The sequence below is a fragment of the Odontesthes bonariensis genome, chromosome 3 (assembly GCF_027942865.1).
Source record: "Odontesthes bonariensis isolate fOdoBon6 chromosome 3, fOdoBon6.hap1, whole genome shotgun sequence".
NCBI classification, from domain to species: Eukaryota; Metazoa; Chordata; class Actinopteri; order Atheriniformes; family Atherinopsidae; genus Odontesthes; species Odontesthes bonariensis.
Genome location: NC_134508.1, coordinates 1,057,973 through 1,085,322, shown reverse-complemented (window position 1 = coordinate 1,085,322; position 27,350 = coordinate 1,057,973). Strand labels below are relative to the sequence as shown.

At 44.7% G+C, this 27,350-nt stretch overlaps 1 protein-coding gene across 4 annotated transcripts; it reads right to left on the bottom strand.

The window, feature by feature from the left end:
• Window positions 1–1,058: 1,058 nt before the first annotated feature.
• LOC142376624 (monoacylglycerol lipase abhd6-A-like) lies at window positions 1,059–27,350 on the bottom strand. Of its 4 annotated transcripts, none has more exons than XM_075460042.1 (9): window positions 27,238–27,312; window positions 26,889–26,965; window positions 24,336–24,466; window positions 19,038–19,197; window positions 14,844–14,957; window positions 11,075–11,368; window positions 6,524–6,578; window positions 2,698–2,798; window positions 1,060–1,791 (listed from the first exon to the last, which is right to left on the bottom strand). In XM_075460042.1, exons 3-9 carry the CDS (start codon window positions 24,452–24,454, stop codon window positions 1,612–1,614), a joined length of 1,023 nt encoding a protein of 340 aa, XP_075316157.1. In that variant the 5' UTR covers window positions 24,455–24,466; window positions 26,889–26,965; window positions 27,238–27,312; the 3' UTR covers window positions 1,060–1,611. The 4 variants fall into 4 exon arrangements, with proteins under 4 accessions (XP_075316154.1, XP_075316157.1, XP_075316156.1 ...); XM_075460041.1 differs by having other exon boundaries at window positions 27,094–27,308; XM_075460039.1 differs by lacking the exon at window positions 26,889–26,965 and having other exon boundaries at window positions 1,059–1,791; window positions 27,260–27,350.

The following is a 27,350-nucleotide window of genomic DNA, read 5'->3' as shown; positions in this document are numbered from 1 at the left end:
AACCTCTTTCATAACTAAAGTTTTTTCAATTTCATTAGTTAGTTTAACTAGTGCATCAGTTGTTGATTTCTGTTTCCTAAAACCAGTTTGATACTTATGGAGTGGGCATTTATATTCTAAATAATAATTCAAACGCGACACAATCATTTTTCCATCAGTTTCCCTAAATGTGAGGTAAGAGCTATAGGTCTATAGCTACTTGGGTTACTTGCATCTTTTCCAGGTTTAGGAAATGGGAGGATTGTTGAGCTCTTCCATGCGTTTGGCAATTTGCCCTTGTCCCAAACTTTGTTAACCAGTTTGAGAATGATTCCTAGAACTTCCTCAGGTAAATGCTTGAACATAGCATAGCATAGATAATCATTTCCTGGGGCAGAATATGCAGTGTTATTTAAAGCCATTTTTAATTCTGATATACTAAAATCATTGTCCAGTATAGACACATCTGTTTCCCTAGCCTCGCAGTTATCCCCAGGAGGCGCATGCGCGGTTATACCCAGGAGGTGTAAACAGAGGCCTTCCTCTGTCACAAATGTCGAGCATCGCGGTTTGTTTGAGAGTATTTAATCTTTCTTTAAACGGAATAAAAAGGAAATCTGAAACGTGGTATGCTGTTCACAATATTGCTTAAGATATTTAAAAACAGAATATTTTCTACTATAAAAGCCAATTCTGACCAATTACAGCCGAGAGTAGTCACATTAAAAACGTTAATGGTGCATTGTCATATTTAAGTCACTAATTTGTATCATAATCATAACGTGGAATTAGTTCCTTTTAGTCACCTCTAACATTTCATGTTTGTTTTTAAAAAATTAGCATAGGATTCAGTGAATTAAATGTGTACCTAAAACCTTAACTAAAGTGGAATATTTATAATGCAATTTTATAATTGTGATGAATTCGACTGGAATGTATTAAATTGAACTCGTTTACTGATTGTGCTTCAGTTAAATCTTCTCACAACCCGTTAAACTGCAAAACAGGTGGTTGTTGGATTTGAGTACAGAGTGGAGCATCACGATAACATTATATGCTCTTTGACAACAGATAAACTGCGCTGTGTCGCCCCCTAGTGGTCATGGTATATATTACAAGACACAAATACACAGAAGTTTCATTCAATCAATCAAAGCAAAGATTTTTCTCAACTTATTCAGTTTTAATCCAGTAGTCCAAAAGGAATGTTTAAACAAGAGCTAAAATTATAGAGACAAATCACTTATCAAACCCATCTTCAGTTTATAAACAAATACACAGGATAGAAATCCTCAACAGTCACCATTTCAGTCTAAATGTTTCAGTGCAGATGTTTGTTCGAGGTTAAATGTGCGTCTGGTTCACAGGAGGAGACTTTAAACAGCCACTGAAAACAACAGCAAACTGAAACCGTTTGTGAAAGAGAACTTTTTAAAATCCTTCACACGGAATGATTTGATATATTACGTTAACATTTATAACGGAGACGAGTCCAACAGCTGAAAAAAGGAGCATCTTACAGTTGTACATGTGTGCGTTTTGTTAAACTTTCCCAGACAGTCATAGATAAATCTTTTATGAAACTTCATTTCCTCGGCAGTTTAAATCATTCGCGCTCCGCAGGTCGTTTCCTCAGGACAGTTTCTTTGTGTTGGCGTCAGCATCTTTGTGCTCCGACAGGAAGTCCACCATGAGTTTGGCTATTTTCCTGGGCCTCTCCAACGCCACAGAGTGGCCGCAGTCGTCCAGCACCTGCACCCGGGAGAGAGGCAGCGCCGCCTGGATCACCGCGGCGCCCGAAACATCCAGCACCTGACGGGGCAGACACGGGTGTGAGCCGGACATTCGGACACTTTCAACAACTCTGTGACGGATTAAACATGAAAATTTCCACAAAAAAATCCAGACAGAGTTTCAAACTGACTCTGAGTGGAATTTCTTGAAGGTTTGGTCTAAAATTTGGTGCATTTACACCCTTTAATGTTCCACCTGGTTCAACCAACAGCTCAACATTTCAATCACTGCTTTACGACTGCAAAACTACAACTTCAATTCCCAAAAAGTCAGGATGCTGTATGAACCTCAACTTAAAGGGACAGTTCGCCTCTTCTGACATGAAGCTGTGTAACGCAGCAGGGGGTAAGAAGATGTTCAGAGTGATGCTGCTGATATGGGATGTTACACGGCTTCATGTCAAAAGAGGCGAACTGTTGTAATGTGTTTATTAATGCAATAAGAGAGGTGTACTTTAGTTGTAATTATTACTTTCATTTACTTTGTTTATTCATTTACCTACATTACCTACGTTTTTCTTTATTGATTCATGTGTGTAGTTAGTCTCATTTATTTGTGTAGGATAAGTTGATGGGGTTACTTTTTTTTTTGTACTTTACGTTAAACAGACATTACATTTAGCAGACACTTTTACAAATTAGGATATGATGACAGACAGACAGTGAAAAAAATAAATGTGCACAATCGGCCTCCTATAATGCAATCTATGCAGTTTCCAAGTATAGAATCTAGCGAGTGAAATGAAAGAATTCCCGATTTCCATGTCTTTTTTTTTTTAAATAAAAATAAATAAAATAAATAAAATAATTATTATTTATTTATTTATTTATTTTTCCCCCAATCTCCCCCGGTGGTTGGGGACCCCTAATTTAATGTGTAAATGTTGATGTTTTTGAATGATCGCTGCAGGGGGGGTTTGCTCACCTGGTCCTCCTTCCCCCAGACAACCTGCAGGGGCGCTGTGATCAGATGCAGGTGTTCCTGCAGCGAATGGCGAGACTTCTCCCCGACAATCTCCATGAACACTGCGCGCACACACACACACACACATACACACACACACACACTAAACCAACTGAGCAACAACTGCTGCACATGTGCTGGGAATAGACTTTAAAACAGCTCCTGGGTCTCCCGCCTCAGGGAGGGGTCTGCTGCCCCAGGGAGGGGTCTGCTGCCTCAGGGAGGGGTCTGCTGCCCCAGGGAGGGGTCTCCTGCCCCAGGGAGGGGTCTGCTGCCTCAGGGAGGGGTCTGCTGCCTCAGGGAGGGGTCTCCTGCCTCAGGGAGGGGTCTCCTGCCCCAGGGAGGGGTCTCCCGCCTCAGGGAGGGGTCTGCTGCCTCAGGGAGGGGTCTCCTGCCTCAGGGAGGGGTCTGCTGCCTCAGGGAGGGGTCTCCTGCCTCAGGGAGGGGTCTCCTGCCCCAGGGAGGGGTCTGCTGCCTCAGGGAGGGGTCTCCTGCCTCAGGGAGGGGTCTCCTGCCCCAGGGAGGGGTCTCCTGCCCCAGGGAGGGGTCTCCTGCCTCAGGGAGGGGTCCCCTGCTGGTGCCCAGAGTCAGGACTAAACAAGCTGAGGCTGCGTTTCAGTTTTATGCCCCTAACATCTGGAACAGCCTTCCAGAAGATGTGAGACAGGCCTCAACTCTGACAATGTTTAAATCCAGGCTGAAAACAGTTCTGTTTAGCTGTGCATATGACACCTGAAAGTATTTTATCTGCACTCTTTGCTTTTTAATTAATTATTTAATGCTTATTTCTAATGGGTTTTAAATTTTTTTTAAATTTTTATTTATTTATTTCTGTAATTCATTTTTTTATTTATTTTTTTATTTTTTACTCATTTATTTTTAATGATTTTATTGCCTTCTTGTGATTTTATGTAGCTGTAAAGCACTTTGAATTGCCCTGCCTTCTTCAGTGGGCGGAGCTTATCCCGTGAAGCGGAGCAGGAAGTGGCTAATTAATAACTTAATCACTAATAAAAGGAGGCAAAGCAAAAAAAATAAAGGTTTCAATTACAGGATATCCTTCAGCACAGAATCTAAAGGAGCTCAAACCCATAAAGTCACAGACTGAGAGAGCCACCCGAACCACGAGGTCAAGTTACGTTTCCATGACACCAGCAGCATCACCACGACAACAGTCACGTTACAAAACGTTTTCTAACCCACCGGCAGACACTTTCCTTCACCACAGGAGTGAACAAATAAACCCTTCAGTTATCAGGCCCCTCTCTGTGGAACCAGCTGCCAGTTTGGAAGGCAGAGACTTCAGTTATCAGGCCCCTCTCTGTGGAACCAGCTGCCAGTTTGGGAGGCAGAGCCTTCAGTTATCAGGCCCCTCTCTGTGTAACCGGCTGCCAGTTTGGGAGGCAGAGCCTTCAGTTATCAGGCCCCTCTCTGTGGAACCAGCTGCCAGTTTGGGAGGCAGAGCCTTCAGTTATCAGGACCCCCTCTGAGGAACCAGCTGCCAGTTTGGGAGGCAGAGCCTTCAGTTATCAGGCCCCTCTCTGAGGAACCAGCTGCCAGTTTGGGAGGCAGAGCCTTCAGTTATCAGGCCCCTCTCTGTAGAACCAGCTGCCAGTTTGGGAGGCAGAGCCTTCAGTTATCAGGCCCTTCTCTGAGGAACCAGCTGCCAGTTTGGGAGGCAGAGCCTTCAGTTATCAGGCCCCTCTCTGTAGAACCAGCTGTCAGTTTGGGAGGCAGAGCCTTCAGTTATCAGGCCCCTCTCTGTGGAACCAGCTGCCAGTTTGGGAGGCAGAGCCTTCAGTTATCAGGCCCCTCTCTGTGGGACCAGCTGCCAGTTTAGGAGGCAGAGCCTTCAGTTATCAGGCCCCTCTCTGTGGAACCAGCTGCCAGTTTGGGAGGCAGAGCCTTCAGTTATCAGGTCCCTCTCTGTGGAACCAGCTGCCAGTTTGGGAGGCAGAGCCTTCAGTTATCAGGCCCCTCTCTGAGGAACCAGCTGCCAGTTTGGGAGGCAGAGCCTTCAGTTATCAGGCCCCTCTCTGTGGAACCAGAGCCTTCAGTTATCAGGCCCCTCTCTGTGGAACCAGCTGCCAGTTTGGGAGGCAGAGCCTTCAGTTATCAGGCCCCTTTCTGTGGAACCAGCTGCCAGTTTGGGAGGCAGAGCCTTCAGTTATCAGGCCCCTCTCTGTGGAACCAGCTGCCAGTTTGGAAGGCAGAGCCTTCAGTTATCAGGCCCCTCTCTGTGGAAACAGCTGCCAGTTTGGGAGGCAGAGCCTTCAGTTATCAGGCCCCTCTCTGAGGAACCAGCTGCCAGTTTGGGAGGCAGAGCCTTCAGTTATCAGGACCCCCTCTGAGGAACCAGCTGCCAGTTTGGGAGGCAGAGCCTTCAGTTATCAGGCCCCTCTCTGAGGAACCAGCTGCCAGTTTGGGAGGCAGAGCCTTCAGTTATCAGGCCCCTCTCTGAGGAACCAGCTGCCAGTTTGGGAGGCAGAGCCTTCAGTTATCAGGCCCCTCTCTGTGGGACCAGCTGCCAGTTTGGGAGGCAGAGCCTTCAGTTATCAGGCCCCTCTCTGAGGAACCAGCTGCCAGTTTGGGAGGTGGAGCCTTCAGTTATCAGGCCCCTCTCTGTAGAACCAGCTGCCAGTTTGGGAGGCAGAGCCTTCAGTTATCAGGCCCCTCTCTGTGGAACCAGCTGCCAGTTTGGGATGCAGAGCCTTCAGTTATCAGGCCCCTCTCTGTGGAACCAGAGCCTTCAGTTATCAGGCCCCTCTCTGTGGAACCAGCTGCCAGTTTGGGATGCAGAGCCTTCAGTTATCAGGCCCCTCTCTGTGGAACCAGCTGCCAGTTTGGGATGCAGAGCCTTCAGTTATCAGGCCCCTCTCTGTGGAACCAGCTGCCAGTTTGGGAGGCAGAGCCTTCAGTTATCAGGCCCCTCTCTTTAGAACCAGCTGCCAGTTTAGGAGGCAGAGCCTTCAGTTATCAGGCCCCTCTCATTGGAACCAGCTGCCAGTTTGGGAGGCAGAGCCTTCAGTTATCAGGCCCCTCTCTGTGGAACCAGCTGCCAGTTTGGGAGGCAGAGCCTTCAGTTATCAGGCCCCTCTCTGTGGAACCAGCTGCCAGTTTGGGAGGCAGGAGCCTTCAGTTATCAGGCCCCTCTCTGAGGAACCAGCTGTTACGCTGCTTGTTGTCCCCTCTTTCCTGTCCTCTCAGCCCAGCTGGTCCAGGCAGATGGTTCCTGGTTCTGGTTCTGATGGAGGTTTCTTCCTGTTCAAAGGGAGTTGTTTCTACCCACAGTCGCCTCGTGCACGCTCAGGACGGGGGATTGAATCAGAGAGAAGTTTAAATCTGTTGGTTTCCTTAGCTGGGATACTTTTTAAAAATTTGTTCTGTATGAACTGGACTAATTTGGAACGGAATGAACAGGATTATTATTGGATTACAGTGAAATGGACACTAATTGGACTGTATCTTTGAAGTGCCTCGAGATGACATTTGTTCTGAATTGAACTGAACTTGACTTGGGTCAAGTTAATTCTCGAACATTTTGAGTTAATTCTTAAAATCCAAAACCAAAAGAAAACCTTTCAGATTTATTTCTCCACACTGGAACTTTATCAACTCTCAAAATTTAGAATCATTTCTCAACAAACTCAGTATTTTTTCCCCTAAACGGGGCCTTAATACTAAAGATAATAAACTCATGGCATTATAAAATAGGGATCTAATAAGAGGATGACTTAGAGAGCTGTGGGATGAGAAGAAGAGTGATGATGATGAGGAGCAGACTGACCTTCTTTGTAGAAATCGTTGTTGGGGATCCTGTTGTCGAGGAGACCCCGCAGCACCTGACAACAGACGGTAAAACTGATCAGAAACTGAAGCTATATCAGGCGTCCGTCTGATGACTGCGTCGGCCTCGGCTGCTGACTTTTAAAACAGGGGAAGCCCATATTACGCGTTCAGGGTTGTAGTGGCTCGTGCCATCCCAAAGCAGAAGATAGCAAAGTTAAAAAGAATTAGTTATAACATAGCTGTGTCTAGTATGAGAAGTATGCCCAGCAAATACACAGAAAGAAGGTATAGACTTTGAAAATTCACACAGCAAGGCCAAAATCAAGTATGATGGAATCTAAGGCCTGTAAGTGGCTGGATCAGAATCTGTGGAGCATTTTTCCCTGTCATAATGAATACTTAGAGTTTGATGGTGGTGGTAAGTATTCTTAAAGGAAAACTCTGGGGCATTTGAAGCGCAATCCCATTGCTAGAGGTTGTCAAATACTGACGGTAGGACACAGACCGGTGCAAATCGGCGCTCCCTGTGCGGCGATTGCGCTGTCCGCACAGCATGTCATGCGAGGCTAATACGTGGTGGCTAAGGGGCAAGCGCTAACCCTTCCACGTAAAACAACAACTTGCACACTGCAGAAACGTCACACCACTTTATAAACCATCCGACAATAAAGTCACAAGCCTTACCATCAAAACCATATGCATGGTTCTCACATTACTGGCATGGGGACATTACAAAACAACTTTATAAACAGCATGTAACTCACCGGCTGGTTGTAGGCTCGCGCATGTGAAAGCCCAAAAGAGTCGATGGACGATAATCCCATATACAAAACAATTATATTCTCTAGAAAAACTGCGTTCAAGAATTTAAAACATTACAACAATATTACTGGGATTTCCCTTAAGCTCTAAACTCTGTAAACTTTAGCAACATTTGAAACATTTTCAGGTGAGAAAGTAGTCGTTTAGATCCCCAACGTGTTGAAAACCTGACAAAATGTCCCCGGCCACTTCCTCCAGCTCTTCTGGGGGGACCCCGAGGCGTTCCCAGGCCAGCCGAGAGACATAGTCTCTCCAACGTGTCCTGGGTCCTCCCAGTGGGACGGGCCCGGAACACCTCACCGGGGAGGCGTCCAGGAGGCATTCTCACCAGATGCCCGAGCCACCTCATCTGACTCCTCTGGATGCGGAGGAGCAGCGGTTCTACTCCGAGCCCCTCCCGGATGACCGAGCTTCTCACCCTATCTCTAAGGGAGAGCCCAGACACCCTGCGGAGGAAACTCATTTCGGCCGCTTGTATTCGCGATCTCGTTCTTTCGGTCACTACCCACAGCACTGTAGACGCCGCACCGATCCGTCTGTCAATCTCCTGCTCCATTCGTCCCTCACTCGTGAACAAGACCCCGAGATACTCGAACTCCTCCACTTGGGGAAGGATCTCATTCCCGACCCGGAGAGAGCATTCCACCCTTTTCCGGCCGAAGACCATGGTCTCAGATTTGGAGGTGCTGATGGTCATCCCAGCCGCTTCACACTCGGCTGCGAACCGCTCCAGTGAGAGCTGAAGGTCACGGCCCGACGACGCCAACAGAAACAAATCGTCCGCAAAAAGCAGAGACCCGATTCTGAGGTCGCCAAACCGGACCCCCTCGACGCCCTGGCTGCACCTAGAAATTCTGTCCATAAAAATTATGAACAGAATCGGTGACAAAGGGCAGCCCTGACGGAGTCCAACCCTCACAGGAAACATATCCGACTTACTGCCGGCAATGCGGACCAAACTCTGACACCGGTCATACAGGGACCGAACAGCCTGTATCAAGGAGTCCGGCACTCCATACTCCCGGAGCACCCCCCACAAGAGTCCCCGAGGGACACGGTCGAACGCCTTCTCCAAGTCCACAAAACACATGTAGACCGGTTGGGCGAACTCCCATGCTCCCTCCAGGATCCTGCGGAGGGTATAGAGCTGGTCCACTGTTCCACGGCCAGGACGAAAACCACACTGCACCTCCTGAATCCGAGATTCGACTATCCGGCGGATCCTCCTCTCCAGTACCCCCGAATAGACCTTACCAGGGAGGCTGAGGAGTGTGATCCCCCTATAGTTGGAACACACCCTCCGGTCCCCCTTTTTAAAGAGGGGGACCACCACCCCGGTCTGCCAGTCCAGAGGCACTGCCCCCGATGTCCACGCGATGCTGCAGAGGCGTGTCAACCAAGACAGCCCCACAACATCCAGAGCCTTGAGGAACTCAGGACGGACCTCATCCACCCCCGGGCCTTGCCACCGAGGAGTTTTTTGACCACCTCGGCAACCTCAGCCCCAGAAATGGGAGGTCCCACGTCCGAGCTCCCCAACTCTGCTTCCTCATCGGAAGGCGTGTCGGTAGGATTGAGGAGGCCCTCGAAGTACTCCCCCCACCGACTCACGACGTCCCTAGTTGAAGTCAGCAGAGCCCCGCCCTCACCATACACGGTGTTGACGGTGCACCGCTTCCCCCCCCTGAGCCGCCGGATGGTGGACCAGAATCTCCTCGAGGCCGTCCGGAAGTCGTTCTCCATGGCCTCCCCGAACTCCTCCCAAGCCCGAGTTTTTGCCTCAGCAACCGCCGAGGCTGCGTTCCGCTTGGCCTGTCGGTACCCATCAGCTGCTTCCAGAGTCCCACTGGCCAAAAAGGCCCGATAGGACTCCTTCTTCAGCCTGACGGCCTCCCTCACCACTGGGGTCCACCAGCGGGTTCGGGGATTGCCGCCACGACAGGCACCGACCACCTTACGGCCACAGCGCCGGTCAGCCGCCTCAACAATGGAGGCACGGAACATGGCCCATTCGGGCTCAATGTCCCCCACCTCCCCCGGGACATGGTTGAAGCTCTGCCGGAGGTGGGAGTTGAAACTCCTCCTTTACAGGGGATTCCGCCAGCCGTTCCCAGCAGACCCTCACAATACGTTTGGGCCTGCCAGGTCTGACCGGCTTCCTCCCCCACCAGCGGAGCCAACTCACCACCAGGTGGTGATCAGTTGACAGCTCCGCCCCTCTCTTCACCCGAGTGTCCAGGACATACGGCCGCAAGTCCGATGATACGACTACAAAGTCGATCATCGAGCTGCGGCCTAGGGTGTCCTGGTGCCAAGTGCACATATGGACACCCTTATGCCTGAACATGGTGTTCGTTATGGACAATCCGTGACGAGCACAGAAGTCCAACAACAAAACACCACTCTGATTCAGATCGGGGGGGCCGTTCCTCCCAATCACGCCCCTCCAGGTCTCACTGTCATTGCCCACGTGAGCATTGAAGTCCCCCAGCAGGACGAGGGAGTCTCACGGAGGAGCACTCTCCAGTGCCTCCTCCAGGGACTCCAAAAAGGGTGGGTACTCTGAACTGCCGTTCGGTGCATAAGCACAAACAACAGTCAGGACCCGTCCCCCCACCCTAAGGCGGAGGGAGGCTACCCTCTCGTCTACCAGGGTGAACCCCAATGTACAGGCGCACAGCCGAGGGGCAATAAGTATGCCTACACCTGCTTTACGCCTCTCACCACGGGCAACTCCAGAGTGGAAGAGAGTCCAACCCCTCTCGAGGAGGCTGGTTCCGGAGCCCAAGCCATGCGTCGAGGTGAGTCCGACTATATCTAGCCGGAACCGCTCAGCCTCGCGCACCAGCTCAGGCTCCTTCCCCAGCAGAGAGGTGACGTTCCACGTCCCAAGAGCCAGCTTCAGTAGCCGAGGATCAGACCGCCAAGGTCCCTGCCTTCGGCTGCCGCCCAGCTCACATTGCACCCGACCCCCATGGCCCCTCCCACGGGTGGTGAGCCCGTAGGAAGGGGGACCCGTGTCGTTTCTTCGGGCTGTGCCCGACCGAGCCCCACGGGCACAGACCCGGCCACCAGGCGCTCGCCAGCGGGCCCCACCCCTGGGCCTGGCTCCAGGGGGAGGCCCCGGTGACCCGCGTCCGGGCAAGGGAACACGGCGTCCAAAAGTATCACTCATCATAGGGGTCTTGTGAGCTGTTCTTTGTCTGGTCCCTCATCTAGGATCTGTTTGCCTTGGGTGACCCTACCAGGGGCTTAAAGCCCCAGACAACATAGCTCCCAGACTCATTGGGGCACGCAAACCCCCCCACCACGGTAAGGTGACAGCTCAAGGGGGAGAGAAAATATAATACCCGTTGCCTTTTATCATAGGGAAAGCCATTACCATACAATTGGTGCTTTTGTTTTGAAAACAGGAAGTGAACCTACCCTCGTTGTAGCTAGCTTGAAACTGCCGTTTTGACAGGAAATGACGATCGGCAACGTCACGTTGCGTTGCATCTTGGGTAGTTTGAGTATGAGTAGTAACCTCATGATGCATACCCAACATTTCAGAGAATCTAGTATGCATCCGGGAAGTTAAAGTTAGTAGGAGTAGTAGGCGGTTTCGAACACAGCCTTAGTCTAGTTTGCAAATTCACACAAAAGTCCCGACTGTGGATTTTCTTTATTGTTATGAGCTATATGCTAAATGAAATAACGTAAATCTAAGTGTAGCCGCTGCCTGTACCTGTCGGGGCAGGTCGGGGGGGGTGTAACAGCAGAGTCTCAGCATGACGTCCAGCTCCTGGAGGGTGCTGGGGATGAGAGGGATCGGCTCCTGCTGCTCGCTTTTCTCCTCCAGCTCCCTCAGACGGCTGATGAACTTGGACTCCGTGGGGTAAACCAAACCTGCGGGGCACACCAAGGTGAGGCTGGACAGGTCAGAGGGGTGACGGGCGGCGTACACGCCCGCCACGTTTCCTCCCATGGAAGTGCCGACCAGATGGAAGGGTCTTTTATCCAAACCGATGCTCTGAACAAACTGCACACACACACACAGAAAACAGAAAACCGTTTCTTCTTTTGTTCTGCAGCTTGAATCCTTTTCCACAAAACAACAATCTGTTAAAGGCAAAGAGATGCTGCGTGGCGTGGGAATAAAAACAGAAATTAAATTGGAGATTAAACTTTCACCAAATGGAGACATTTTTAAATCCAGGTTAAAGACATTTCTGTTCTCATGTGTCTATGCATGAAATCTGCACGATATCTTTGAACTTATCTGGACTGTTGCTGGTTTTTAAATTCATTTAAATGATTTTATTTGTTTCTCTTCTTATTCTTTTATGTATTTTTAATGCTTCTCACACTCCCTGCTGCAATGCTTTTATTTTATGTAAAGCACTTTGAACTGTTTGTACATGAAATGTGCTATATAAATAAATTTGATTTGATTTGACTTGAGAAATGCAAAGACCATGAAAAGTCACCACCTGTTCGATAAATATCTCACAAAAAGTGCTTCAGATACTTTGTCTCCTGCAGTATTATCATGTATTTACTAGGGCTGGGCGAGTTAACTCGTTATTATCGCGTTAACTCATTAATTATTTAACTTCGATAAATATTTTATGGCGCATTAACGCAGGTTTTATTATTGTAAAAGTCTGTTGAATGCATCTCATTCCCACAGTTACAGCAAACACCACGAAGCATGGAGGAATAAAATAAAGATAAACCAGCAGCTAACATCACCGCTACAGGTGTGAAGCTAACAGAGCTAACCGGCGCTACTTCCTGTTTTACTGGTTTCAACATAAAAGCACGTATTTCAAAATAAATTTTTAAAAAAACTCCTGCATTTACAGCCAAGTTGAATTGTCTTCTCAGCGTAGTAGTTCCAGTCTAAAATATCACTTAAAGGCAAAACACACAACTGATAGCAGCAAGTCATTCAAGGAAACAGACAGTGGAGCGAGGCTTCTACATAAAAACTACAGAAAGATGCTGATGTTAAAAGTGTGTTTGCACAACAAATGTTATGGCACTTTCATTCATATGGCAGCACATTTAAAATAAAGCTAAATGCTAAAAGCTATACGCTACTTTTGGATTCATTTTTGGATTCTGCGTACAAATGAGATTAATCGTGATTAATCAGGGAAATCATGTGATTAATTAGATTAAACATGTTAATCGTTGCCCAGCCCTGGTTTTTACACTAAAAATGTGTAATAACTACATATCAAAGTAGAGATAATATGAAATACTACTTTATTATCAAAGTTTGGTGGCTGAAAAAGAAGAGAAAAATAAATAAAAAGTGAAATATCGTGTTGTCTCATATCTATGCATCACAGTTAGAAACGACTGGATGAAAACCATCGAGCTTCGCTATAAAAAGCTATGAAATGATCTCCTTTTCTTCATCAAGGACGGTCCGGTGCTTCCTAAAGGAGATGAAAGAGGAAGCATCCTTTCTTCAGTATTCAGAGAAATGGAAGCGCTCTGATCGCGCAGAAACTTCTGGCTGGTTTCACTCAGTTAGGGAGGTGCTATATGAACGGACCTTTTTCTCTCGGTTGGCTTGGAAACGACTTGGTGCCCCCCCCCCCCTCCAGAAGAGCTGGAGGAGGTGTTTGGAAAGCAGGAGGTCCGGGTCTGGATCTCTGCCCCCCTTTTCCCTGGATAAGCGTCATAAATCACAGTAAACGAGCGTAAACTCAGTAGCTTCAGGACTAAAACTGTGAGAACGCTCATACTCAGAACTGTGGGCACATGTGTTCTTTTGGTTTGGTTCATAAAGCTGTGCGTGCGTTTGGTTCTCCCTCATGAAATGATGAAATGATTCATTGTGCGACCCGCTCCATAAAACACGAACATGGGTTTTGTGGACTTGGAGAATCCCCCAAAGGGATTCAGTGCTTCTGAGGGTCATTCAGTCCCCGTAAAAAAACAAAGTGCGTGTTGGATAGGGATGGGAATCGAGAACCGGTTCCCAGTGTTTCAATTCCTTGGAATTGTTTGGCGATTTTGCAAACGATTCCCTTATCGATTCCAGTGGGCGCAAATGACGTCACCACCCAGCGTTGCGTGGCGAGTCCAGCGCAGCCAGCAGCCAACAGTAAACATGGCGCCCAAGCGGTACAAACGCTGGAAAGTTTGGTTACACATCCCTAAAAAAGACGACAACAGGGCAACTTGCAAAGTGAATATTTCACCAAAGGGAGGAAATACTACCAACATGCAATAACTATGAATGAATGATTAACGTCGGTGAATCTGAACCCAGCAACGTTAGCAACGTTAGCATGTCCTCGGCTAACACTGCAGGTAACTAACTAACAAACACTGCCTATCATGTTAGCACCATTTGCCTGATTGTAAAAGCTGCTGTTAGTAACGGTTAAGGTTAAATGAATGCCTTCTCAGGCATTACATTTAGATGAAATCATGAGAGACAGAGCCTGACTGGCTCAGAGCCAGAGGCTGGTGGTACTACCCCCAGTTCACCTCTACCTCCAGCTTCTCCTTTCACCAGAGCAGGAAGAGTTCAATTACCCAGGCCAGGATAGACCAATGTGGACCTCACCGTTGTTGGGTTTGTGAGGTCATGACTCGTGTTACTTCTAAACTAAACAAAGTTGATGCTGATCGACCGGTTTGTTGTCCTTTTTCTCCAAATGAGAATCGATAAGGGAACCGACAAAGAACCGAATCGTTAAGCAGAATTGAAAATGGAATTGGAATCGTAAAAATCTTATCAATTCCCATCCCTAAGTATCACACCTGTTCAAAACCTTGGGTCACAGCAAGTTAGATGGCTTATTAAAATTTTCACAGCAGAAATTTTCATTAGTTTACTTTTAATATAAGCGATTTGGCCCACTTAAAATGAAAAAGACAAAAATCTTTTTGTTCATAAGATGTGTAGTATGTTATCTGTTATGTGTGAGAGTCATGCATGCAGCCTGCATGTTTTGCAGAATAGACCTTTCTCACTCGAAGAAGGAAAAAAATCTCCCCCAGTTTCACTGCTTGTTCTTCTGTTTGCACTCAGACAGCCGTTCCATCCTCAAAGAACCGCATTTCTTTTTTACTTCGGCTTGGTGAGTGGATGTGTCGCTGGCGCTGCCCGTTGGTTTCGCCATGATAAGGGGCGTGTCTTAGCTCCTAACTCCGCCGCACTGTTGTTAGCTAGCTAACCTGCACTGTTGTTAGTTAGCTAAAATGCACGACGCGTATGGGCAGGGCACATATGAAAGCACCATCAATGCTCTGAATGGCTGCATAGCGTAAGTAAGCCGTATCATTGGCTGAACACCTGTCACTCACTGCATTACATTGAAAAATGGTACAGAAAAACACATTATTGGTCCAATTAATTAGATTAGATTAGGTCTAGTATTAGATATTAATTCATACGTTTATGGTGAATTTTATTTTCTGCGCTACATAGATTTTCTTGTGCGCTGACAATGTGCGAGCAGCTCAGAGGGAACGTGGTTCGTACCCACCTGGCGGATTCGGCTGACCTGACCCTGGATGCTGTAATCCTCGGCGCCGGTGCGAGTCGTTCCTTCGTGTCCCGGCATGTCCACGCACACCACGTGCTGCTCTCTGGGGAGGTACTGAAGGACAAAACAAACACACCCAAGAAGACTCAGGACATGCAGAGCAGGGTTTGAGTGGGAAGATGAGGGAGCAGGAAGTTTAAAAGTTCCTCATCTAACACAAAAGTGACAGAACAAACTGAACACCAAACTGTCTCCACACCGCCTAAATACTTTTAGGCTTTTTCTCCCATAATGCCGTGCAAAAGGCTGGATTTACTGCATGTTCCTTCCTCCTTTCCTTACTGCCATCTTTGTCATTGGCTGTGTTCGAAACCGCATACTTCTCCTACTACACCCACTACTCCCACTAACTTTAACTTTTTTAAGTTCCCGGATGCATACTAGATCCTCTGAAATGTTGGGTATGCATCATGAGGTTACTACTCATACTCAAACTACCCAAGATGCAACGTAACGGGACGTCGCCGATCGTCATTTCCTGTCAAAACGGCAGTTTCAAGCTAGCTACAACGAGGGTAGGTTCACTTCCTGTTTTCAAAACAAAAGCACCAATTGTATGGTAATGGCTTTCCCTATGATAAAAGGCAGCGGGTATTTTATTTTGTGAAAATAACCGGAAGTGCGTTGCTCACTGCGGCTAGCTTTAGTAGCGCCGAATTCGTGGGAACAAAATGGTAAACAGCCGGTATTTTGTCAGGTTTTCAACACGTTGGGGATCTAAACGATTACTTTCTCACCTGAAAATGTTTCAAATGTTGCTAAAGTTTACAGAGTTTAGAGCTTAAGAGAAATCAGCTTCAGGCCGGCTGATTTCAGCTCGGGCAGGAGCGAAATGCATTGTGGGTAAACGCTCTGCATACTGTCTGATCGATCAGTATGTAGCATGTAGTATGCAGTATGCAGTATGTAGTATGTAGTATGCAGTATGTAGTATGTAGTATGTACTATGCAGTATGTAGTATGCAGTATGTACTATGCAGTATGTAGTATGCAGTATGTAGTATGCAGTATGCAGTATGTAGTATGTAGTATGCAGTATGTAGTATGCAGTATGTAGTATGTAGTATGCAGTATGTAGTATGTAGTATGCAGTTTGTAGTATGCAGTTTGTAGTATGCAGTATGTAGTATGCAGTATGCAGTATGTAGTATGTAGTATGTAGTATGTACTATGCAGTATGTAGTATGCAGTATGCAGTATGTAGTATGTACTATGCAGTATGTAGTATGCAGTATGCAATTTGTAGTATGCAGTATGCAGTATGTAGTATGCAGTATGTAGTATGCAGTATGTATTATGTATTATGCAGTATGCAGTATGTAGTATGTAGTATGCAGTATGCAGTATGTAGTATGCAGTATGCAGTATGTAGTATGCAGTATGTAGTATGTAGTATACAGTATGTAGTATGCAGTTTGTAGTATGCAGTATGTAGTATGCAGTATGCAGTATGTAGTATGTAGTATGCAGTATGCAGTATGTAGTATACAGTATGTAGTATGCAGTTTGTAGTATGCAGTATGTAGTATGCAGTATGCAGTTTGTAGTATGCAGTATGTAGTATGCAGTATGCAGTATGTAGTATGCAGTATGTAGTATGCAGTATGTAGTATGTAGTATGCAGTATGCAGTATGTAGTATGCAGTATGTAGTATGCGGTATGCGGTATGTAGTATGTAGTATGCAGTATGTGGTATGCAGTATGTAGTATGTAGTATGCAGTATGTAGTATGCAGTATGTAGTATGTATTATGCAGTATGTAGTATGCAGTATGCAGTATGTAGTATGCAGTTTGTAGTATGCAGTATGCAGTATGTAGTATGCAGTTTGTAGTATGCAGTATGCAGTATGTAGTATGCAGTATGCAGTATGCAGTATGTAGTATGCAGTATGTAGTATGCAGTTTGTAGTATGCAGTATGTAGTATGCAGTATGTAGTATGTAGTATGAAGTATGTAGTATGCAGTATGCAGTATGTAGTATGAAGTATGTAGTATGCAGTATGCAGTATGCAGTATGTAGTATGTAGTATGAAGTATGTAGTATGCAGTATGCAGTATGTAGTATGCAGTATGTAGTATGCAGTATGTAGTATGTAGTATGCAGTATGTAGTATGTAGTATGAAGTATGTAATATGTAGTATGCAGTATGCAGTTTGTAGTATGCAGTTTGTAGTATGCAGTATGTAGTATGCAGTATGCAGTATGTAGTATGCAGTATGCAGTATGTAGTATGCAGTATGTAGTATGCAGTATGTAGTATGTAGTATGCAGTATGTAGTATGTAGTATGAAGTATGTAATATGTAGTATGCAGTATGCAGTTTGTAGTATGCAGTTTGTAGTATGCAGTATGTAGTATGCAGTATGCAGTATGTAGTATGCAGTATGTAGTATGTAGTATGTAGTATGCAGTATGCAGTATGTAGTATGCAGTATGTAGTATGCAGTTTGTAGTATGCAGTATGTAGTATGCGGTATGCAGTATGTAGTATGTAGTATGCAGTATGTGGTATGCAGTATGCAGTATGCAGTATGTAGTATGCAGTATGTAGTATGCAGTTTGTAGTATGCAGTATGTAGTATGCAGTATGTAGTATGTAGTATGAAGTATGTAGTATGCAGTATGCAGTATGTAGTATGAAGTATGTAGTATGCAGTATGTAGTATGCAGTATGCAGTATGTAGTATGCAGTATGTAGTATGCAGTATGTAGTATGTAGTATGCAGTATGTAGTATGTAGTATGAAGTATGTAATATGTAGTATGCAGTATGCAGTTTGTAGTATGCAGTTTGTAGTATGCAGTATGTAGTATGCAGTATGCAGTATGTAGTATGCAGTATGCAGTATGTAGTATGCAGTATGTAGTATGCAGTATGTAGTATGTAGTATGCAGTATGTAGTATGTAGTATGAAGTATGTAATATGTAGTATGCAGTATGCAGTTTGTAGTATGCAGTTTGTAGTATGCAGTATGTAGTATGCAGTATGCAGTATGTAGTATGCAGTATGTAGTATGTAGTATGTAGTATGCAGTATGCAGTATGTAGTATGCAGTATGTAGTATGCAGTTTGTAGTATGCAGTATGTAGTATGCGGTATGCAGTATGTAGTATGTAGTATGCAGTATGTGGTATGCAGTATGTAGTATGTAGTATGCAGTATGTAGTATGCAGTATGTAGTATGTATTATGCAGTATGTAGTATGCAGTATGCAGTATGTAGTATGCAGTTTGTAGTATGCAGTATGCAGTATGTAGTATGCAGTTTGTAGTATGCAGTATGCAGTATGTAGTATGCAGTATGCAGTATGCAGTATGTAGTATGCAGTATGTAGTATGCAGTTTGTAGTATGCAGTATGTAGTATGCAGTATGTAGTATGTAGTATGAAGTATGTAGTATGCAGTATGCAGTATGTAGTATGAAGTATGTAGTATGCAGTATGCAGTATGCAGTATGTAGTATGTAGTATGAAGTATGTAGTATGCAGTATGCAGTATGTAGTATGTAGTATGCAGTATGTAGTATGCAGTATGTAGTATGTAGTATGCAGTATGTAGTATGTAGTATGTAGTATGAAGTATGTAGTATGCAGTATGCAGTATGCAGTATGTAGTATGCAGTATGTAGTATGTAGTATGTAGTATGCAGTATGCAGTATGCAGTATGTAGTATGCAGTATGTAGTATGCAGTATGTAGTATGTAGTATGCAGTATGTAGTATGCAGTATGTAGTATGCAGTATGTAGTATGTAGTATGTAGTATGAAGTATGTAGTATGCAGTATGCAGTATGTAGTATGCAGTATGTAGTATGCAGTATGTAGTATGTAGTATGCAGTATGTAGTATGTAGTATGCAGTATGCAGTATGTAGTATGCAGTATGTAGTATGTAGTATGCAGTATGTAGTATGCGGTATGTAGTATGTAGTATGTAGTATGTAGTATGCAGTATGCAGTATGTAGTATGTAGTATGCAGTATGTAGTATGCAGTATGTAGTATGTAGTATGCAGTATGTAGTATGCAGTATGTAGTATGCAGTATGCAGTATGCGGTATGTAGTAGGCGGTTTCGAACACAGCCATTGAATGTGTGAGATAGAAGCTGTTATCCGTGTGTGTTGCAGTACGTTGACGACAGGCAGCCACATGTCCTTGGTGGCGGAGAAGCCGTGCAGCATCAGCACAGACGGCGTGGCACCGCCCGGCTTTCCGTGCGTGGAATAACAGAAGCGGTAACTCCCACTTTGCGAGTAGCGGACCACCAGTCCCAGCTTGCGACGCCAGTACCTGAGGAAGCATCAGAGCGGGAGCTTTAGTTGCGTGCTGATTTGTATGAAACAAGCCTGTGGCCCGAGCTGAAGGCCGCACAGTTAAACCCGTTGTGTCCCACACAAAGCTTGATTTATAGTTGTCTGAGGAGGTCGCAGAGTGCGTAACATCAGAGGAAATTTCCCAGACTCGGCTCATTAAGGGAAATTTGCAGCAGAATATTTCTGGATATCAAAAAGGGTCTTTATGGGGAGTGATATAAGGAAACGACACAAGAAAGAAGTCTTTGGAAACTCAAAGGTGGCATAAAATCATGTTAGTGGAGAAAAGCCATAACAAAATAAGTTCCCATTTATAAAAAGCGTCATGTTCGGCCATGTCGGCGCCTCCTTTTTCTCCCTGTTTTATCGACCTTTGCCTCCTCGTCTCCTCGTCTCCTCTCCTCGGTCCTCCTGCCAGTAATTTGGAAATCAATCTCAGCAAAACATCTCAAGGGCCGTTTCACACCTCAGTTCATTGAGGTAAATTGTCAGTTTGCGTCTTTGTGCCTCTCATTGTGCCGTAAACCGATGAGGAAGGCTGTGTTCCAAACCGCATACTTCTCCTACTACATTTAACTTTTTTTAAGTTCACGGATGCATACTAGATTCTCCTAAATGTTGGGTATGCATCATGAGGTTACTACTCATACTCAAACTACCCAAGATGCAACGTAACGTGACGTTGCCGATCGTCATTTCCTGTCAAAACGGCAGTTTCAAGCTAGCTACAACGAGGGTAGGTTCACTTCCTGTTTTCAAAACAAAAGCACCAATTGTATGGTAATGGCTTTCCCTGTGATAAAAGGCAACGGGTATTTTATTTTGTGAAAATAACAGGAAGTGCGTTGCTAACGTTGCTAACGTTGCTGGGTTCAGATTCACCGACGTTAATCATTCATTCATAGTTATTGCATGTTGGTAGTATTTCCTCCCTTTGGTGAAATATTCACTTTGCAAGTTGCCCTGTTGTCGTCTTTTTTGGGGATGTGTAACCAAACTTTCGAGCGTTTGTACCGCTTGGGCGCCATGTTTACTGTTGGCTGCTGGCTGCACTGGACTCGTCATTCGTGCCCACTGGAATCGATAAGGGAATCGTTTGCAAAATCGCCAAACGATTCCAAGGAATTGAAACACTGGGAACCGGTTCTCAACAAGAACCGGTTTTTGATTCCCATCCCTTGTGTTTACCACAGGCGGTAACCCCACACACCGACACTTTTTCATTCTGAGTTTACCTATAAACGTTTACTGCAGCACCAATATATGGGTTGTTTATTTTCATTTTGATGATATTGAAATACATTAGTTGTTTAATGTATGTTTAATTTAGTCTAATATTTAATTTGTTGTGCTTTTTGTTGTTGGTGCTGTGGGGGGAGTACCTTGGACTCTGGCTGGCACACTCCAATCCCAGAGTGATTGGGTGATACCATCTGGAGTTCCATGGGGGAAGACTATGGAGTCTTCATTCTAATTTTTGCATCAGTTCTCTTTGCTTTTGTGATTTGCTTATTTTGTTAACTTTGTTTAGTTATTAGTCATTTAAGTAGATTCTTAAGCTAACTGTGTTTAGTTACTTTTGTTAGTTAAATTTGTATAGATGTTTCCCTTCTTCCTCAGTGTGTCACTATGGTCTGATCAGCCAGTATTTAAGTCCCCTTTGTTTGTTGTGTGTCAAGTCAGTTTTGTTTGTTTTTGAACCGTTAGCTTGAGGCTATGTTATGTTAAAACCTTGATTTTTGGCTTTGAGTTTAGTTTCTTCATTTGACCTCTTTTAAGGGCCCTGTAACTATTGTTTGAAGTTTGTTATTTTTGGGGAATAAACCCATTTTTCTTATTTCTGTGTCCTTCTGCTTGACCGGCTCAGTCCCTCACAGCTGGTGTCATTGAGAGGCAATGTGATGACTGTGATGTCCTGAAGTCTTAAACGCACCGTTTGTGAGTTGCATGGCCGTTAGTAGGGGTGTAGCGATGTGCTAATCTCAGGATATGACATGATACACGATACTCAGCCAACGATACGATTCGATACACGATCTTCAGCCAACGATTCGATACACGATACTCAGCCAACGATACGATTCGATACGATACACGATATTCAGCCAACGGTACGATTCGATTCGATACACGATACTCAGCCAACGATGCGATTCGATACACGATCTTCAGCCAACGGTACGATTTGATTCGATACACGATTTGAGCAACAGACTTTTGCAATAATAAAATAAATAATAAAACAGGGGCTATAGTCCTGGCTGCAACTGGCCCCGGTTTGAGTCCCGCATCGGACGGCCCTGTACTGCGTGTTGTTCCCCCTCTCTCTGCTTCCTGTCGCTCTGAACTTTCTTATCCATTAAAGGCACAAAAGCCCCCCCAAAAAAATTTTATGATTATTTTTTTAATATTTTTTTAAATAAAACAAATAAAACCTGCATTAATGCACGATAAAACATTTATCAGCGTTAAATAATTAACGAGTTAATGCGATAATAACGAGTTAACTCGCCCAGCCCTAACTATAAATCTGATGCCAATGACTAAACTTTAAAGACAACCATAAAACATGCTTGAATTACGTTAAAATGACACTTTATGTTTACATTCATAAAGCTTCCCTTGACATAGCAAATGTGTTTAGCATAAACGGTATTCAGATTACAATTCTGCTGCCATAATGCTGGACAGGACAAGGGTTAAAAAAAAAAAAAAAAAGAATGGGCCTGATAAGAAAAATCAACATTGAAATCAAAATGTTTGCTATCTGGTTGTTGTTATTGCTTTCACTTTAATCTGATGGTTTGGGCGATAGCGGCTCAAAAACCTTCTCTCCACCTTCATCTGTCTTGAAGCACTCTTCGCATGCAAGATGAAACTTTATGTGCACTTTGTATCACTGACATGATCATAAAGGGTGTGACTGAAACATGTTTTCCAGTGCAAAAAGCAGAGCTGCCGCTAATCCAGACCGTGTGAGAGCCGAGGGAACGTTAGCTCGTCTTCAGCACAGCTGCTATTAAACCGTTTCATTCAAATCAAGTTCAGTTTGATATGACTTCCGAGCCCTGAAGCTGCTGAAAAATGTAAAAAACTGCCCCACTGTGTGTGTGTGTGAGCAGCAGCAATAATCCCACAAACAGCCAACGTGTTACTCAATGTAGTCAAAGTCCAAAGGGGGAAGTTCACGGTGCTGCTGTTTCACATCAAAGCTGACGTCAGAGCCGAGATACGGAACCGTCTTTCTGTGGAAGCGGCATCATTCAGCCACTAAGAGACGTTAAGAGACGGGCTGTTTTCAGGCTGAAGCATCCACACAGACGCTCACTGTCGGTGTGACTTTGGGCAGCGCAGCAAACATGTTAAATAATGTTCACGGCTCGCTCTTTTATTTCTAAGAGTTCGCCGGTTAGTTAACTTTCTGTATCACACCTGGTTTCTGATCTCCTCCCTCAGCGTAACTATTCTCCAGCTTTTCCTGGTCACCATCACCGCTAACCTCTGTCAGTTTGGTTCCTTATTGTTCTTAACTTGGCAGCGTCTCTGGTTTCTGCTTCTGATAAAGCTGCAGTTTCAACAGCCTGTTCGATCCTGCGTTTGGGTCCTTTTCCCCGACATACTGATGCTGAATGGCACCAGCTTTACATGTTTAAACTTCATGAAGCGACTTCTGTTTAACTGCAAATGTTTCGCTTCAGGAGACCTCAATGCATGATTACATGAAACTAGACAAATATAAATGAATTCTTGTGTCAGTCTGATCAAAAAACGGACTTTTAAAACGTCCGTAAACATGTTAGTCCCACCAAAAATCACACAACACACCCATGTAATGCGGCTGTGAAGCGTGAGCTTATGCACAACACTGTATTTGTGTTACTTTTGGAGTAAAAAGGGAATAAAACTGCTTTCAAAGAGAGTTATTTTTCAGATGGAAAATGGCAAAAGTATTTCTACTGGTGGATGAAAGTTCAATACAAACTAGAAAGCTGCAAGCAGCTGTGAGCGGGACCGAGGTGTGCGCACGTTGGAATGTGCGTACATTGGGATGTGCGCACGTTGGGATGTGCGCACGTTGGGCATGCGCTGGACGTTGGAGCCGCAGCTCTGCCCACACGCACGATACCCTCTGCGCACGTACGAGCACATTATAACCCCAATGCAGAGGGGCTTTTGAAAATTTCTAGGGGGCGCCACTGAGCCATTTTGCTCCGCCCACACACGATACCCTTCACATACGTACGAGGTCGTCAGGGTGGACGTGTGTGCCAAGTTTCATGACTTTGCGATGATGATAAGGCTTTCAAATCACAAACGCCATCAAAAGATTTTCATCGCCTGGCCACGCCCACACCGTTCAGAGTTTGGAAAAGTTTCTCCATGATTTTTCCCCCCATGTCTTAAGAGTAATCTGGCCAAGTTTGGAGCTGTTACCATTAAATCTGTAGGAGGAGTTCGATCATATGCAAGGTGTGGAAAAAAAAAAGACGTTTCCAACCACCAGCAGGTGGCGCTATAGGTGGATGTCACTATGATAATATGTACGCGTTCAGGCTGGGTCCAGCATTCACCGTATGAAGTTTGGGAAAGATTGGATAATGTATGTGGGAGTTATAAGCAACTTAATTTTTTGAGGCTAGTGATGGCGAGTCATCGAACTTTGAGGCGTCGCCACGGCAACGCCCTTTGAGGTTTGAAAAAGTTTCCCAATGAATTTCCCCCCCCCCATGTCTTAAGAGTAACCTGGCCAAGTTTGAAGTCTGTAGCATTAAATCTGTAGGAGGAGTTCGATCTTATGCAAGGCGTGGAATCGGCCAAAAATGGCACGGAAACGCACTTTCCATCCAAAATGGCCGCCTTCCTGTGGACGTGGGACCATGGCGGCAAGAGACCTTTTTTGTGCGTCTGGGCATGATGAATGAGTGTACCGAATTTCGTCGTCCCACGCGAAACTAATCCTATTGCGGGCACCATTTTTAAGCATCGTAGGGGGCGCTACAGAGCCAATGAGCGACTCCCAAAAATATAAAGTTCAGATTCTTTCATGTCGTCGACCGGCAGGTGGCGCTCGCAAAATTTCCTGAGTTTTCGAGCACCTTTTGCCGTGAGTCTTACCAGTTGTACGCCTTGAGGAGCACGCCCGGCCAGAACAGGAAGGAGGTGACAAAGGCGAGCACGGGCACCACGAGAATCCCTCCGGTTAGCATCACGGTTTTAGCCACGCTGAGCTCCATCGCTGCAGACTCCTTCAAAAGAAACGCAAACAGCAGAATTCAGCTTTTCATGTTCTATTTGAAACCAAAAACAGGACTAAATGCAGTTTTTTAGACAAAACGTTTGGTATCTCATCTTAATAAAAGAGAAACTTCAGAGTTAATGCTAATGCTAATGCTACGGCGGTGTCATCAGAGAGGGGTCAGCTCTATGTTCCCACGGCACATTGGTCCCACATCATAAAGACTTTTAACATTATTTTTTAGGCCCATTGGTCTAAAATTTTGAATTTTAATGAAAGTTTTCACTAATCTTTATTGTCACTTAGCACAGTGAGGGAGGCCCATACAGAATTTTTATGTGGGTTCTGCATGGGAATGTTCCTCAACTACATGAGGAACACATATATCCAATAAATTAATTTTATTTAATGGCAGCTTACCACCGGGTCAGGAATGACACTGGTCAAGTGCGCCACCCCGGACTGTGATGATATTTTGTAGGCCACTTTTTATTGTGTAAAGCCAATTTAGCCATGAAATACATATTATTATTATTATTGTTAGTAGTAGTAGCAGCAGTAGTATTAGTAGTACAAGTGCAGTTGTAGGTGTTTTTCTACTTTTGGAAATGAAGCTAAAAAACAGCTGAGGAAATAATTTAAAAAAAACAAATAAAAAAAAAAGGTTAACATGTGCAGGCCAAATGTCTTTACACCTTTTCGCTATTAGTTTACTCAGAAATGTGAGAACGTGCAGTTGTGGGACCAATGGGCCTAAAAAATAAAAAAAAGTCTTTGTGACGTGGGAGCATAGACACGCTCCCATCAGAGATACATTTTAATGTCACACCAAAGGTCTGGAGTTGAAGGGCTCAGATGCCAAAAGAAAAGCTGCCACCGAGTTAGATTACAGGAAGTATGCAAACGTTTTAGAGCCAGACACAAACAATGATTGGTATCAGAGTTTGTTACGAGCAACAAGGACACATCATCTGTTCCCATTTCTTTAGCTGCATCTGTGAAAAACAGCTTCATAGTTTCAGCTTTGTTGTACATTTACGTTTAAACTGCTTTCAGTTACCAAAAGAGTCAAATTAATATATGAAATTCAGTTTAAAAAAGATCCTAATCCCCAAAAAATGAACGTTATCACGTCTAAAAGTAGGAAAAAAACAGACAATAATAAGAATTATATGTTATACAACATCAAGAAAAAGTAAATAAGATTCAATTTAAAGCTTAAAAAAGGAATATAAGATATAATCTAATGACTAATTATGGAACAACTAATATAAATGAAATGATTAAAGTGTTTTATGCCACCAGAAATGAATCATCTAGAAGCTCTTTGTGGGTTTTAGACTGGAATTAAGATTTGTTCCCATTTCTTTAGCTGCATGTGTGAAAAACAGCAAAGATAACACAGTCAGGCAGCCATGGCCTAGTGGTTATGGAGGTGGACTTAAGATCAGAGGGTTGCAAGTTCAAATCCCGCCATTACCTCTCCCTACACCTCTATCCATGAGCAAGGCACCTAACCCCACATTGCTCCAGGGGCTGTAACCAATACCCTGTATCTAAATACCCTGTAAGTCGCTTTGGATAAAAAGCGTCAGCTAAGTGTAATATAATAATAATAATAATAGTCTGACAGACAGCTGTTACCATGGAAACATCTGCAGATATTCACTTTAAAGCTGCTCAGAACTGAACTAACTCTGGTTCTGCCTCAGATTCTGGGTTTATGTTCATGTTGGAACATGTTTCAGTGAATCTCTGCAGCCGTTACCATGGAAACATCTGCAGATATTCACTTTAAAGCTGCTCAGAACTGAACTAACTCTGGTTCTGCCTCAGATTCTGGGTTTATGTTCATGTTGGAACATGTTTCAGTGAATCTCTGCAGCTGTTACCATGGAAACATCTGCAGATATTCACTTTAAAGCTGCTCAGAGCTGAACTAAGTCTCTGTTTTTGCTTTATATTCTGTTTTTACATCAACGTTTGAACACGTTTCCTGGTTACTTCCAGGGGAAAGCGGCTTCGTTGTGGTTTGAAAAACAGCACCGAAGACCACGTTGAGAGCTTCTTTCTCCCTTCAAGATGCTCTAAAACGAGCACTTAATGTATAATACGCCTAAAAGAGCAAAAATCCTGTGATCTTTAATCAATTGTGACAGCTTCAGGCTGTAAATGGGTGTTAAGTTTCCTGTTTACTTCCAGGGGAAAGTTCCCGTGGTGGGAACACAGCTTCCAGTTAGGACACTTTTCCTCTGATTAATACCGCGGTTAGAAAAACATCTTCATTTACAAGTTTATGATTAATATTCTATAACAACACGAACGATAATCTAGAAAAAGAACGAATGAATTACAGCTGAAGCAGACTGCAGGAGAAAAGCAGGAAATGTTGAGTTCATTCAAATCAAACTTAAAGATTTAAAATAACTTACCTTCGTCTGTTAAAATCTAACAAAGAGGCACGAAATGATCAAATCCTGAGCCTGAGAGTGAGTCAGAACGAGTTGATCTGGAGGTAATAAAACGGAACTTGAGCCTGAGGATGGCAGCTTTCCTGTTAGTGGCAGGAGATTATTTCCATTTCCCACTGAGGCTTTAAAGTTTAAACAGTAAAAAAATATCACATTTCAGTCTCACGCGTTAATATTTCATCTGTGGCGGTTTAACCAGTGGGAAGCATCGCATCTGAAACAGGTTAACACCGTGAAAAAACCCGAATATTACATAAAGAACAGAGTGAGGAACACAGCACGTGAGCCTGTGGTGTAACACCTGAATAACCTGTCCGCGCGCCGCTCCGTACCTGTCCGGGTCCCCCTGGATCTGTCACCGCCGGCTGCTCCTCCATTCAGTCCGCTCCTCCTCCTCCTCTTTCACCCACATTACGCAACATC